The sequence below is a fragment of the Mobula birostris genome, chromosome 1 (assembly GCF_030028105.1).
Source record: "Mobula birostris isolate sMobBir1 chromosome 1, sMobBir1.hap1, whole genome shotgun sequence".
Taxonomy (NCBI): domain Eukaryota; kingdom Metazoa; phylum Chordata; class Chondrichthyes; order Myliobatiformes; family Myliobatidae; genus Mobula; species Mobula birostris.
This window is the reverse complement of record NC_092370.1, coordinates 54950196-54966887: the sequence shown is the minus strand read 5'-3', so window position 1 is coordinate 54966887 and position 16692 is coordinate 54950196. Positions and strand designations below refer to the sequence as shown.

The following is a 16692-nucleotide window of genomic DNA, read 5'->3' as shown; positions in this document are numbered from 1 at the left end:
GGAATGGCTTAAAAACAAAGTTAATGTACTGTAATGGCCAAGTCAAACTAATTGAGAACTTGTGGCTGGACTCGAAAAGGGTTGTTCACTCATGATCCTCGTGCAACCTGACAGAGCTTGAGCAGTTTTGTAAGGAAGAATGAGGGAAAACTGCAGTGTGCAGATGTGTAAAGCTGGTAAACTATCTGTATAGACTCAAGCCTGTAATTGCTGCCAAAAGTGCACCTACTAAATGCTGACTTGAAGGGGTGAATATTTATGCAATCAATTGTTTTGTGCTTTATATTTGTAATTAATTTAGATCACTTTATAGAGATGTTTCCACTTTGACATGAGTCATTTTCTATTGATTAGTATTAAAAAGCCAAATTAAATCCACTGTGTTTCAATGTTATAAAGGAATAAAACATGAAAACTTCCAACTGAAGTGTTCTTTTTATTTCTTTACTTCAGACAGATGTACATGGAGCTTCATTGCAAGAAAGCAGCATCCATCACCTGGGACTCCCTGCCACCCAGGTCATGCTCCTTCTGGCTGCTTCCAACAGGAAGAAGGTACAGGAGCCTCAGAACACACACCACGAGGTTCAGAAATAGTTATTACTCCTCAAGCATTAGGCTCTTGAACCAGAAGGGATAACTTCACTCAACTTCATTTTTCCTGTCACTGAGCTGTTCCCACAACCTATGGACTCACTTTCAAGGACTCTTCACCTTGTGCTCTTGATATTTTTTCCTTTGTACTTGCACAGTTTGTTGTTTTTTGCACACTGGTTGTCTACCCTTTTGGGTGCAATCTTCCATTGATTCCATAATGGCTATTGGATTTACTGAAAAATTAATCTCAGGGTGACATAGGTGCAGTTTGATAGTAAATTTACTTTGAACTTTGAGTTGAGCTGAATCTGAACTGGCAAAAAAAAACATCCAATACACCACAGAATAATTGCTCATTTATTCTCTTTGCAATTTCTTCATCATTTGTAGCTCTACTTACCTGAAGATAATCCTTGATGCGACCTTCAATTTTCAGCCTGTCATAGTAGATATCTGCAAGTTTACTTTTCATGTCCAGGTAAGTCCCTTGTAGTTGTTTATACTCTGCGGTTTGAATAGCGTTTTCCATAAGCGCAGAAGCAAGCTTAGTCTGGAAAGTTACCAGAAAAAAAATGTTACCGCTTACAAGAAGATCCTTTCTTGCCATCACAAAGCTTCCATTTGCTAGTTGGATTCATCTTTAAGAATTTACTATTTACAGTCAAAGATGTGAAACGTCATTTAAAATCGTGGGAAATTACCTAGGGTAAATTTTACTACCAAGGTATAAATGCAGCCCATTCAGTTGGTAAGTCAGTTATTTTTCTTCATTGAGTGTAAAGATTCAGATGATAAAAACTTGGTTGCTTGGTGAGTTGTTTTAGGTGGTAAAATTATCTCAAATATTCAGCAGACTGCAATCATCATGAGCAATCATTTGACTGACTGAGGCAATGCAAAGTTTGAAAAGAGGTCAGGGCCTTTCCGAACTTTTTGATGAGCTGCAAGCAATTCTCTTGAAAACCAGGCAGAGTGATAGTGATAAGACATTCAATAGTTAGGGAGGCAGCAGTAGATAGTCATAGAGTCAGAGAACACTACAGCACAGACAGGACCTTCGACCCATCTAGTCTGTGCTGAACTGTTAATCTGCCTGGTCCCATGGACCTGCACCCAGACCAGAGCCCTCCATGCCTCTCCCATCCACGTACCAATCAAAATTTCTCTTCAATGTTGCAATTGACCCTGCATCCACTACTTGAGCTGGCAGCTTCTTCCACAGTCTTACCACTCTCTCAGTGAAGAAGTTTCCCCTCAAGTTCCATTAAAAAGTTCACCTTTCACCCTCAACACATGACCTCTAGTTGTAGTCTCACCCAACCTCAGTGGAAGAAGCCTGCTTACATTTAACCGTCAGATTCTGAGGTTGTGAAAGCAAAGCCAGGATGATGTTTGCCTCCCATGTGCTAGGGTCCAGGATGTCTCAGAGCAAATGCAGAAGATTCTCAAGAGGGAGGGTGAGCAGCCAAGCATCATAGTGCACATTGGCAACAATGACAAAGGTAGAAAGGAGGAAGAGGTTCTGCACAGTGAGCATAAGGAGTTAAGGAAGAGGCTGAGGCGCAGTACCTCCAAGGTAGTAATCACTGGAATACTCCCAGTACTACATGCTAGCCAAGGGCAGGAATAGGATGATAGTACAGATGAATGAGAGGCTCCAAGAGTGGTGCAGGGGACAGAATTTCAGATTTATGGATCACTGGAAACTCTTCAAGGGAAGATATGAACTATACAAAAAGGGTGGTTTACAACTGAACCTGAAGGGAACCATTATCCTTGTGGGGTGGGTTTAAACTAATTTGGCAGGAGGAGAGGAACGGGAGTGACAGGGCTGAGAATGGGCAATTGTTGTACAGGTTAAAATTGCAGTCAATTAAACATGGGGCAAAAATCAAAAAGGGTGATGAATACAGGACTGATAGTGTTATATTTTAACGTGTACAGTACACAGAATAGGTAGATGATCTCATAGCGCAGTTAGAGATCGGCAAGTATGATGTTGTGGGTATCACCGAGTTGAGGCTGAAGGAAGATCATAGTTGGCAGCTTAACATCCAAGGATACACATTGTATCAGGCAGGTAGGCATAGAGGGTGTGGTGACTCTGTTGATAAAAAGTGAAATCAATTCCTTAGAAAGCAGTGACTTAGGATCAGAAAATGCAGAATTCTTCTGGTAGACTTAAGAAACTGCAAGTGCAAAAAGTCCCTAATGGGACTTATATACAGGTCCCCAAATAGTAACTAAGTTGTGGGATATAAATTACAATGGGAGATAGAAAAGGCACGTAATAAGGGCAATGTTACTATAGTTATGGGGATTTCAATATGGAAGTATTTTGGGAAAACCAGGTTGGTGCTGGATCCCAAGACAGGGAATTTAGAGAAAGCCTACAAGATGGCTTTATAGAGCAGTTTGTGGTTGAGTCCACTAGGGGAATAGCAATTCAGGATATGGTGTTGTGTAATGAACCATATTTGATTAGGGAGTTTAATGGTAAAGGAACCTTGAGGAGGCTGCAAGAATTCACAATGCAGTTTGACAGGTAAAAGATAAAGTCAGATGTAGTAATATCACAGTGGAGGAAAGGGAATTATAGAGGCTTGAGAGAGAAGCTTGCCAAAATTGATTAGAAAGGGACGGTATCAGGGATAAATAGCAATGGCATAGTAGGGGAATTTTTGCATAGTGGGGGAAATTAAGGGTTATAGGGAAAAGCCAGGGAGCTAGAGATGAGTCCATGGCCATATCAGCCATGATCCTATTGAATGGATCAATAGGATCAATCCAGGCTCAACAGGCCAGATAGCCTACTTCTATTTCTGTTTCTTATGTTCTTATGGCTGGAGTTTCTGGGGGCAAATCAAAGATAAATCCCAAAGATGAAGAAGTACTTAATAGGGAGGATGACGCAAGCATGGGTGACAAGGGAAGTCAAAGATAACATAAAAGCAAAAGGGAGGGCATATAATATGGTAAAAAACAGTGAAAAGTTAGAGGTTAGGGAAACTTTTAAATATCAACAGCCATAAGGAGAGAAAAGATGTAATATGAAGGAAAGCAAGCCAATAAAATAAAAAAGGATACCAAAGGTTTTTTTTCCAGATATATAAAGAGTAAACCAAGGGCTAGAGTAGATATTGGACTGCTGTGAAATGACACTGGAGAGGTAGTAATGAAGGACAAAAAAAATGGAGAACAAAGTAGGTACCTTGTGTCTGACTTCACTGTGGAAGATATTGGCAGTATGTCACAAATTTGAGAGTGTATGGAGGCTGAAATGAGTGTAGTTGCTTTTACTAAGGAGAAGGTGCTTGGGAACTTGAAAGGTCTGATTATAGATACATCACCTGGACCAGATTGTATACACCCCAGGGTTCTGAAAGAGGTAGCTGAAGAGATGGTGAAGGCAGTAGTTATAATCTTTCAAGAAACACTAGATTCTGGAATGATTTTGGAGGACTGGAAAATTGCAAATGCCACTCCACTGTTTAAGAAGGGAGAGAAGCAGAAGAAAGGAAATTATAGTCCAATTAACCTGACTGGTTGGAAAGATGCAAACAACAGGAATTCTGCGGATGCTGGAAATTCAAGCAACACACGTAAAAGTTGCTGGTGAACGCAGCAGGCCAGGCAGCATCTCTAGGAAGAGGTGCAGTTGACGTTTCAGGCCGAGACCCTTCGTCAGGACTAACTGAAGGAAGAGTGAGTAAGGGATTTGAAAGTTGGAGGGGGAGGGGGAGGGGGAGATCCAAAATGATAGGAGAAGACAGGAGGGGGAGGGATGGAGCCAAGAGCTGGACAGGTGATGGGCAAAAGGGAATGAGAGGATCATGGGACAGGAGGTCCGGGAAGAAAGACGGGGGGGGGTGGGGGGACACAGAGGATGGGCAAGGGGTATAGTGAGAGGGACAGAGGGAGAAAAAGGAGAGTGAGAGAAAGAATGTGTGTATAAAAATAAGTAACAGATGGGGTACTAGGGGGAGGTGAGGCATTAGCGGAAGTTAGAGAAGTCGATGTTCATGCCATCAGGTTGGAGGCTACCCAGACGGAATATAAGGTGTTGTTCCACCTCCAACCTGATGGCATGAACATCGACTTCTCTAACTTCCGCTAATGCCCCACCTCCCCCTCGTACCCCATCTGTTACTTATTTTTATACACACATTCTTTCTCTCACTCTCCTTTTTCTCCCTCTGTCCCTCTGAATATACCCCTTGCCCATCCTCTGGGTCCCCCCCCACCGTCTTTCTTCCCGGATCTCCTGTCCCATGATCCTCTCATTCCCTTTTGCCTATCACCTGTCCAGCTCTTGGCTCCATCCCTCCCCCTCCTGTCTTCTCCTATCATTCTGGATCTCCCCCTCCCCCTCCAACTTTCAAATCCCTTACTCACTCTTCCTTCAGTTAGTCCTGACGAAGGGTCTCGGCCTGAAACGTCGACTGCACCTCTTCCTAGAGATGCTGCCTGGCCTGCTGCGTTCACCAGCAACTTTTATGTGTGTTGGTTGGAAAGATGTTGGAATCCATTATTGAAGTTGAATTTTTGGAGTACTTGGGGACACATGATAACATAGGCCAGAGTCAGCATGAGTTCCTTAAGGGAAAATCTTGCATGACAAATCTGTTGGAACTCTTAGAGAAAATAGGAGGCAGGATTGACAAAGGAGAGTCAGTGGATATTGTTTACTTGGATTTTCAGAAGGCACATGAAGCTGCTTAACAAAATAAAAGCCCATGGTATTTCAGGAAAGATATAATGATGGATACGAGATTGTCTGACACGCCAGATGCAAAGTGTGGGAATAAAGGAAGTCTTTTCTGGTTGGCTGCTGATGACTAGTGGTGTTCCACAAGGTTTGGTATTGGGACAGCTTCTTTTCACATTATATGTCAGTGATGGATGATGGAATTGATGGCTTTGTGACCAAATTTACGGACAGTGCAAAGATACATGGAGGGGCAGGAAGGACTTTGGGCAGACTTAAGAGAATGGGCAAAGATGTGGCAGATGGAGTTTAGTGCAGGGAAGTATATGGTCATGCATTTGGTAATGTAAACTATTTTCTAAACAGGTAGGACATTCAAAAATCAGATGTGCAAAGGGAGCTGGGAGTCCTGGTCAGTGCAGTGTTCCTCAAAGATTAACATACAGGTTGATTCAGTGTTAAGGAAGACAATTTTGAGAGGGCTAGAATTTAAGAGCAAGGATGTCATGCTGAGGCTTTACACAGCATTGGTTAGACCATAACTGGAAGTATTGCGAGCAGTTTTGGGCACCTTATCTAAGAAAAGATGTGCTAACATTGGAGGGGGTCGAAAGGAGGTTTACAATGATGATTGTGGGAATGGAAGGGTTAATCCATGAGGAGCTTTTTTTGGTCTGAGGCTAGAGTTAAGAAGAATGGGGGTATCTCATTGAAACCTATCAAATATTAAAAGGCCTGGACAGAGTGGATGTGGAGAGAATGTTTCATATGGTGGGTGAGTCTAGAACCAGAGGGCACAGCCTCGGATTAGCAGGATATCCATCCATTTAGAAAGGAGGTGTGAAGAAATTTCTGTAGCTAGAGAGTGATGAATCTCTGGAGTTCATTGCCGTGGAGGTCAAATCTTCGAGTATATTTAAGGCGGAGGTTGATAGATTTTTGATTAATCAGGACATCTAAGCTTCCAGGGAGAAAGCCAGAGAATGGAATTGAGAGGGATAATAAATCAGCCATGATAGAACAAACTAGATGGGCCAAATGGCCTAATTCTGCTTCTATATATCGTATGGTCTTAAATACAGATTTACCCTGCAATCTGTGCCAGTGCTGTCTTGGGAATGATATTAGGATGTCTGATTCTAAAACATAACAGATGCAGGTAAACAACATTATCAAATTTAACTTTAATGATGTAGTCCACACTATGCATTTCCCTCACAGAACCAATTGAGTTGCTGGATGAATACACACCCCACCCCCCCACATTTAAAAGGATCAGTTATTAACAGTGTTTCTGACATTCAGCTGATGTTTGTGAATTCCAGAATTCACATGAGCTCACACATCATATAGAGTATACATTGGTAAATTAACTTTGATTTCAAGGTTTCTGCAAAAAACAATTGGTCGATGACATATCCAGATGCAGCAGAGGGGTCTAGGACCATAAGTACAGATTGGAGTACAAGTACAGATTCTTTAATGTGATGTCAGAGGTTGTACATAACCTTGGTAAGGCTGCATTAGGGAAATTGTGTTCACTCTGCTGTAGGGAAGATGTCAGTAAGCTGGAAAGAGTTAATGTTGGATTAGGCATTAAATGGATAATTGTTATTTTCTATCAGTTTAACTTTTTACGCCTGCTCATATTTTACACAATTACCTATATACAAACGTTTGTACATATAATTGTTCAGTATGTTTCCTAGTGGTCACAGTATGTATGTGCAACTGTTCAGTGTGCCTCCTAATGGTCACAGTTTCTTCTCTTTCTGGAAGCTTGTTTGGTACCACATTATTTGAATTGGGGTTATCTGATCAGTTAACTTTTACCTAAATATGTGAATGGAATGTTTCTTATCTATGGCATAAGAAGGGCTGAGCACATTTGCCTGCCATCTTTGCTTCTTCTTTTCCTTCCCCTACTATTCTCTTGCTACTCCCCATTTCCAATTCTCTTTGTTCAATTAGCACTTAATAAAATTATCATGAAGCAGCAGGTTTTATACCTTTTTGTTGACTTCCAAAAGAACTTTGGATCAAAAACATAAGAATCCAACAAGGTGGTGTAGTCAGCAAGGATGATTGCGAAGATTTAAGGACTTGGAAGAACTTTAGAAAGGGAAGTAATGACATTTCTGATGCCTTGAAAAAAGCAAGAACAGAAATAGTCACCATGCATAAAATGGTTTTTCAAAATTGTATGGCATCAGATTTTCTCTTAGCAGTTAAGGGGTGAATATGTGCAGTTATGGACAAGGAGTGTTGTACTTACATACCTGACAAGTCTGCTAACATAACTGATTTGGCTGGTCATATTCATACAGAAGCAGCTAAAGTACACCAATCTGTTGGATAGGATTTCTTTGATTAGACTCATTAAAATCTAGGAAGCTGGGGTTATTCAATGTAATGAGTCATAATATTTATCTTGATATGCCTTATCATAATTCACATCTTTTTCACACCTCCCATGAGTGACTTTGTGAAACCCCTTACTAAAGTCTTTGGAGACAATATCCATGCCTTGCCTTCATCAGGTTTCCTGGCAACTTCTTCAAAAAATTCTATAAGTAGTTAGACACAGCCCACCACGCATGAAATCATACTAACTATTCTTAATCAGTCCATGCCCATCCAAATATTCATATGTCCGGTCCCTTAGAATGCTTTACAATAACGTTCCCTCTGTTGATGTCAAGCTCACTGGCTAAAAAAATTCCTGGTTTATTTTGAGAGCTTACTTAAACAGCGTAACAACATGAGCTAAACTCCAAACCTCTGGCACCTCACCTGTCACAGAAGATGATTTAGGTATCTCTGCAAGGGCCCCAGCAATTTTTGCACACCTCCTGCAAGGTCTAAGGGAACACCATGTCAGGCCCTAGAGGTTTATTCACCCTAATTTGCCTCAAGATAGCAAACATCTCCTCCTCTATAATCTGTATAAAGCCCATAAAATTGATGCCGTTTTGCCTTACTTCTATAGACTCTGTGCCATCTCCTGAGTAACTCTAGATGCAAAAAAATGTATTTAAGATCTCCCTCAACAAAATGCTGGTGGAACTCAGCAGGCCAGGCAGCACCTGTGGAAAAAAAATACAGTCGACATTTTAGGCCGAAACCTTTTGGTAGTCCTGCTGAAGGGTTTCGGCCTGAAACATTAACTATACTTTTTTCCATAGATACTGCCTGGCCTGCTGAGTTCCTCCAGCATTTTGTGTGTGTTGCTTGGATTTCCAGCATCTGCAGATTTTCTTTTGTTTAAGATCTCCCCCATCTCTTTTGGCTCCACACATAGATTACCACTCTGATTCTCTCTTGACTTCCAAAATAATCTTGGATCAATAACATCAGAATCCAACACCCTGCTGTAAGAAAGATGTCGGTAAGCTGGAAAGAGTGCACAGAAGATTTATAAGGATATTGCTAGGTCTTGAGTGTTGATTGCAGAACAAAACTGCAAAGGCACAGATTTTATTCATTGCAGGAGAGGAGAATGAAAGGTGATCTTATAGAGATATATCACATCATGAAGGACATAGATAGGATCAATGCACACAATCATTTTCCTAGGGATGGGAAACCAAGGCCTAGAGGGCATGGGTTTAAGGTGAAAAAGAAGTCATTTAATAGGAACCTAAGAGGCAAAATTTCACCCAGTGGCGGTCTGTATATGCAACTGTGCTGATAAAGTCCTTGACTGTGATGATATACTCATCTTGGTGGGAAGCTGAGTCTTTGAACATGGACCAGTCTACTAACTCAGAGTTGTCACATAAAAGTTCATCTACTTTCTCAGACCAGGACTAAATGACTTTCTGTTCCAGATTCTCACATTTCTGCTTCTGTTTGTATGCAAGGTAAAGGAACACAGTCTGGCTGTCACCAGATAGCCTGAAAAAATGTATTTGATGGTTGAGTGGCATTGGTCAAGGGTGTTAGAGCTCCTGATAGGACAGGTATTTACAGGGAAATAAAGAAATTGAATAGAACTTACAGAAAACTATGCACAAACAGACAAATATAAGGTGTTGTTCCACCTCCAATCTGATATGCAACTGTGCACCAAAGAGAACAACCTATGTGTTCTCATACCAGAAACCATCGATGAACTGGGAGATCCAGTTCCTATTGAAATCTAGGACTACAGCATTCAGATCAAGTGACCCTGCCCTCTACAAGCATTTGAGATGAGAATTCTGTAAAGATCTCAGGGATGCCAAGAAACAATACCTGTCCAAAATTGGCTCCCATACCAATAGTTAGTTGTGGCAGAGATTACATGCTATAATACACTACAAGATAAATTCAACAGCATTGCCAAAAATATCTCACTCTTTCCTGAAGAATTGAATGCATGTTTAGAACAGAAAGGGATTGGAATGTCAGCACCCAGCCCAAAAGCCTCCACTGCAACTGGACCTACAGTCACAAAGTTGCAGATTTAAGGTCAAACTTCCAGACAGTGAAACTGGGGAAAAGATTTGGTCTGGATGGTGTCCCTGGCCATGTCCTTAGATTCTGTACAGATTAGATGGCAGGAATATTTGCAGACATTATTAACCTCTGTATTCTTCAATCCATGATTCCTACCTACTTTAAGAAAACCACTATTATTATAATGCCTAAAAAAAAAATAAGATATTGTGCCTTAATGATTATCAGCCATTGGCTCTGGCATCCACCATCATCGTGCTTCAAGAGGCTGGTCATGGCACACAATAAATCCAACCTCCCAGTTAATCTCAATGCACTGTAGTTCACTTGCTGTAAAACAGATCTAAGGCAGTTGCAATCTCCCTAACCCTACATCATCTCTGGAGGATGGATAAAGACACCTATGATGGACTATTGTTTATTGACTTCTGCCATCAATACTCTAATTCCAAATAAGCTTACCTTCAAACTCCTAGACCTGGGACTCAACACTGCCCTTTCCAAGCAACACACACAAAATTCTGGATGAACTCAGCAGGCCAAACAGCATTTATGAAAAGAGTAAACAGTCAATATTTCTGGCCGAGACCTTTTATCTGTCCTGATGTGTGGTCTCTAACTCCATTTACAAGTTTGCAGATGATACCAGCACAGTGGGGTGTATCTCAAATAACGATGAGTCAGAATACAGGAAAGAAACAGAGAGATTAGTGTAATAACAACAATCTTTCCCATGGTGTCAGTAAAACTTAAAGAGTTGGCCACTGACCTCAGGAGGTGGGGGCTGCAATAAACCTGCTCTTGTTTACATCAGTGATGATGAATTTGAGAGAGATGAGAGCTTCAAGTTCCTAGGAGTGAACACCACAAATAACCTGTCCTGGTCCAACCGCATGAACACCATGCCTAACAAATACCCCTACTTCCTCAGGAGGCTACAGAAATTTGGCACGTCCCTTTGATCCTTACCAAATTTTATCAATGCATCATAGAAAGCATCCTGTCTGGATCCTTCATTAACATAGCAGTTAGTATGACAACTGCTCTGCCTGTAACCACAAGGAAACTAAGAGAGTGTGGATACAGCTCAGCACAACAGAGACCCCTAGCCTCTCCTTCATACTTCTGTACTTCTCACTGCCATGGTAAAGCGGCCAGTTTAATCAAAGAACCTGCCCACACTGGACATTCTCTCTTCTCGCCCTTCCCAACAGGCAGAAGATGCAAAAGCCTGAAGAAAGTACTACCAGACCCTATCCTGAAGCTATAAAACTATTGAATGGTTCCCTCATATGATAAAATGAACTCTTGACTTCACAATCTACCTTGATATAATGTTCATCTTACTGTCTACCTGCACTACACTTTCTATCTATATAAAGCATGCTTTTAACGTTTTACCTTGCACATTCTCAGCAACTGTTTTAATAGATTAATTGGTATGAATGGTATGCAAGACAAGTTTTTCCACAGTGCCTCAGTATGTGACAACAATAAACCAGTTTACCAATTTAATTTTAATAGCCATTTCCTGTCAGATGTCATAGCCTTCTCAGAGTGCAACAACAGAGAGAATAAGCAGTGGTGTTGTTACTTGAAAAAATCTGACTGCCTCCAGACACAGGAAGGGGAGTACTATCTTCGATACTATTCACATACAATTCCTCTAAATTCATTTTAATGGATCAAAGTACGACGTAAAATACTGTGCAGGGTTCTAAGGTTTTTGTATAGTACTGTTTTTGTCAATGTGGGACAGAGAGCGAGTTTTGCAAACCTGGCAGAATCAAAGGAAGTTTAGAATGGCGAGAGTGTAGAGCAGCAGAAGGGTTTGGGACAGGTGGCAGAGAATGAGTGCTGGGCTGGGAATTGGCGTAAGTGCAGACCATCACTCAGACACCAGATCATTTGATTCCAAACAATTGGTTTATTCATCTTTATTGTTACAATACGCACTCAACTGCACCAGCTTCTGGGGTTTAGCTGCTCCAATTCTCTACAGCATGGATAACTGGCATGGCCCCTTGAAGATTCAGGCCCGCTCCATTAATTCACGGCCATGTTTTGATGTCAGTTTTTAATATTTAAAGAGCACCTGAAATCTGGTTCTGTGCTCAATCGTCAACTTGATTTCAGTTGAGTCTGCAACTGTGGTTTGAATTTATGACTCCATAAGAACATAAGATATAGGAGTAGAAGTAGGCCATTCGGCCCATCGAGTCTGCTCCTCCATTCAAACATCTAATCAAAAGAACCCTGCTCTCATCTCAATCTCAAAATTATGTCTTGGGTTTAGTCTCTGATACTCCAGCACTTGGCTCCTTACCATCCTCACCACGGCCTCTCATCAGAAATACAGAATGTCTCTCTGATGCTTCCCACTCCCTCCCCCCTCCTTTCCCCTTTTCCCAACCATGTCTCCTTTCCCTGCCCCCTTCTCACTCACAGACCACAATGGGGACCCATATCAGAACAGGTTCATCATCACTCATTTCATGAAATCTGTTGGTTTTTTGTGGCAGCAGTACAGTGCAATACATAAAATGACTATAGTGCTGTGCAAAAGTCTTAGGTACCCTAGCCATATAGATGTGCCTCAGACTTTTGAACAGTGCTGTAGTTGCAATTTACTAATATGCCGTATGTCTGAGCAGTAAACAAAACTCCAGATGCAGAGATCTGCAAAAATACTCGACCAGTGACACTTAAGATCATAGTTGTCATCATCTTCTACACTTTCAAAGATTGCTATTTTTTTTGCTTAATAAAGTTTTCAAAGAGATGGATCCAAGTGATGTAAGCTTTCCTGAGGTGCAAAGCGCCATTGACTACACTCACTTTGATTTATAGACAGTGCAAATTAACTGGGAGACATTCTGCAGTTCTTGTATGATCAGCCACAGTATATTACTTTGGTTGGCAGTTACGATTCTTTTTTGATATTTCATAAATGTCTGAGCCATTCTGACAAACAAAGGATGGCAAGTGAGATCTGCCTTGAAGTCATGGCTCTTTAGTTGCACGAAGAGGCTCCTTATAAACAAAGGAAGCCATGTTATCAAACCTATTGACAGAGTAAACTATTGGCATTCTCAAGTAAAGAATGTACTGTGTGCACCTCAATACAGAAGAGCTGGAGTACTCAACACCAGATTTTGAGATTAATCATCAACTCCTGAGTGTTGTTTCAAACATTTTTGTCTTGAACACAATCTCTTGAGACACCTTCTCAAGCCTCAAGAATATCCTCATCGCCACAAATAGAGGACATTTCTTCTTTTTTCAGCCTTATCAATCTACATTTAAAGAGTAACATCAGAAAAGTTTGGAGCTCATGTCATGTCATAGCTGTTTTAACAGATCAAAGTGTTGGTACCATCACTTCCGACCAATTGTGAAGATGTAATGCGTTTATCCAATAACAGATGCAGCTTGCTTCAGCCAGCACTAGTCATTCCTGAGAATGAACCCTTGCCCCTGTTTACCTACAATGGCTCTCAGACCTATAATTCCTCCAATTTAAATTTATCACCCATTTGTTTAAACTAATTTATGGACCCACCTTCTCTTCATATCATTCCTCAAAGTCTCTCCCCATTATTCTCTGCTCTTTGAAGCTGCTCTCTATGATAATTTAGAACAAATAATATTTATCATATTAGCTAGAAACCCAGCTTGGCCCCATCATTTTAATAGATGTTTTACTGTTTCTTAGCCATTCCACTAGAGCTAAACTGACGTACCTTTAGCTCTGAAGAAGCCAGCATACTTCCTCATTTAACCCACCCTGTTGTAAGCAGCAGGTACATTTACTCTGGGGATTTACTGAGATCAGGAAAGGTTCTCCACATGGAACACTAAGCATCAGTGAGACACAGCAAGTGGTAGGAGCTCTGTTCTGGAGAATAGTGCCAATAAAGCTTCCTGACTGCAGTAGATACTTCCACAATCATTACCAAGGTATATCAAGCATAATCTCAAAAAATTTCTTAGGAATACTACAAGAAAGATTCTGTTAGATTATAATTCTGAAGTTTTGCTGAGTTGAGGTGATTCTCTGATTCTGATTCTCAGAAGGTCACTCTTGTTACCTTCCATCATTATTTACCATATTTCCACTCACAATCAGTAAATGATATATACTAATTAGTTCAACAAAAGTGCTACACAGACAAATCTTTAGCATATTTCCATACCCCAAAATGACCAAAAGTTACGGTGTATGCCTCCACTATTTCTTGTTTGACTTACCAAAACATTTTCGGATTTAATTTTATTAGAATCTGATGCACCTACAGCTAGATCCTTTGATCCAGCTTCTTTTCCATGCAACTGTTCCAAGTATTGCTAATTGTATGAGAAGTATACATTTACACAGCACAAAGTAAACCTTTTGGCCCACTGAATCCACAATGACCTAGTTATACTAGTCCCATTTTATTCTCTCGAATTTTCCCAGATACTCTCACTGACCCAAGCAATAGCCAGTTAGCCTACTAGTCTTTAATATTCACTCATTTCTTTTGTTCTATTGGCTAGAATTAATACATTTGCATGAAGTGCCTGCCGGGGCTGAAGAAGAGGAAGAGTATGCAAGGAATGAGATATGTGTGTATCACTGTTGGAGTTGAGGTAAATGTGTCTGTGTATTTGTGTAATGGACAAATGAATTTATGACAGGTATTTTGATTTATTATATTTTTATTATGTGAGTAATGATATGGTGCCTTGAGCAGTGTGTAAGTCTAGTTTTGCAATTATGAGTCCAGTTTTGCAGTTTGTTGCTCCTTATGCTAAACTTAAACCATAAGTGAAGTCATTAAACATTCTGCAGAACTGGGATCATACAGCCCTGATTACCATCCTGGGCCATTCCTACTAATCCCACTTTAGTTCTGTGCTGGAAGGCTTCCAGAACATCAGATTCCCTTTGGATTTCATGGTTAGGGTGACAGAATCGTGATGGTATTTCTGCTTTATTTCTTATGTTCTTATATGCATGGTCAATAAACTGTTGATTTCCCAAACTCTTCCCCGTTATTCTGTGCTCTTTGATTCACATCTCCTTGGCAGTTCAAAACTAAATTTAAATTAGTTAAAAACTTTACAGTTTATTGACCATGCTTTTAGCAAACTTTACAATCGTTAGCTCAAGCAAGGTAATGCATTTCATATACCTTCAGAAAACTTATATTTTTATTTTACTTTTAAAATTTAAGCAATTCTAAGCCTGTTGCTCTTGATTTCCTTTAGTCAATACAAGTGAGCAGCCATTTTTGACTTTAAGATTCACATTTGCAGAACCTTCCAGAAGAAGTGCAAAATGGAATTTCAAGCGCATTATGTGCATGGTTTTCCAGGTGTTAAAATTACTAACAGGGAAATTGTGAACAATATTAGTCAGGGGTAAAGTATATGTAATTTTATATTCTGATTACTGTCAACTGAACTTTAGTAAATGTGCCCGTGTAAGCAGTACTTTCAGGAAGAATTGGATCTTGACTGTAATGCTCTGATAGTTATAATAAACTTGATATTTACTATTATGCAATCTAACCAAAGTGTTACTTGGGTGAGGTGCTAAAGAATGACTTCTTCTGATTATACCTTGACAATGAATAAGTACTTCAGATTTTGCAATAAAATAAATATGGAGACAATAAATTTACCACCTATAAATTGAAAAACTACTACCAACAAAACCAAATTGCAGAGTCGAACATGAAAACCATGAAGCTACGACTCAAGTTGCCCTACTCACAAAATGAAGTGCTATACCAATGTCTACTGAAATACATGAAAATGCTGTAAGCATCCACTAGCTACCTGGTACATTCAGCAGGAAAAGTAAAGTCTCATTCATTCTAATGTGAAGATTAGAAGGACTTTCTTTGTGTCTTTGGACAGACAGGACTTGCGTCTCTACCGAACCATTCTGTAGCAAATGTTTATCTGCAATAGTGCATTAATCAATGAAAATCAGGGTTCAACAACACAGTCACACTTACAATGCAATTTTTAGAGCTTGTTGATGAAATATGGCTTTGGATGCTCTGCTCAGTAAAACCTGACAATCTGAATCAATTGCAGAATAATTGTTTGATATGATTAATCAACATATCCATTATCACTATACCAACAGGATGAAAGAGGTTGAATTGGATGGACAATGACTTTTCTTGTCCAACAATGCTATATTTCTTGCAAGGGGAAACTCTGATGAGGTCGAAATTTTTTCTTGTGTGCGGGGGCTGGGAAGGTGAAACAGGAATAGCAGCAATGCTTTACTGAAATATATAAAAATATCACAAGTCTGCAGTCAAGCTAGATCATATACCAGGATGTTTGCTAACCAGCTTATTGCCTGAAATATAAACATTTGCCTGAAAAGTTGTGAGAGTGTGGACTGAGCTGCCAGCACAAGTGCTGCAATCGAGCTTGATAATCAACATTTAAGAGAGGTTTGGATAGGTACATGGATGGTTTGGGTATGGAGGGCTATGGCCCCGGTGCAGTTCGATGGGAATAGGCAGTTTAAATGGTTCTGCATGGGCAAAATGGGCCAAAGGGTCTGTTTCTGTGCTGTACTTTTCTATGACTCAGATTCTATAAGTGACCTGGACATGCTCCAATTTGGTTACCATCACAACAGATCAAGAGAAAATGCCATCTCTTTGGACCTTCACTCAGCTCTGGAACACCTGGACAATAAAGATGCATACATCAGATTTGATTAGGGAGCTTAAGGTAAAGAAACCCTTAGGATGCAGAGATCGTAATATGATAGAATTCACACTACATATTGAGAGGCAGAAACTAAAGTTCGAAGTATCAGTATTAGCGTGCAGTAAAGGGAATTACAGTGGTTTGACAGAGAAGCTGGCCAAACATGAATGGAAGAGGTTACTAGCAGGGATGACAGCAGAACAGCAATGGCTAGAGTTTTT

The 16692-nt window shown here is 40.3% G+C and overlaps 1 protein-coding gene across 8 annotated transcripts in view; it reads right to left on the bottom strand.

Annotated features, from left to right (window-relative positions):
* The window catches only part of ccdc178 (coiled-coil domain containing 178), a 365844-nt gene that overhangs the window by 120788 nt on the left and 228364 nt on the right, over positions 1-16692 (bottom strand). For all 8 annotated transcript variants that reach the window (XM_072259449.1, XM_072259707.1, XM_072259587.1 and 5 more), the window contains one exon: positions 998-1147. In XM_072259449.1, coding sequence (XP_072115550.1) covers positions 998-1147 — 150 coding nt within the window. The remainder of the gene's footprint in view (positions 1-997; positions 1148-16692) is intronic.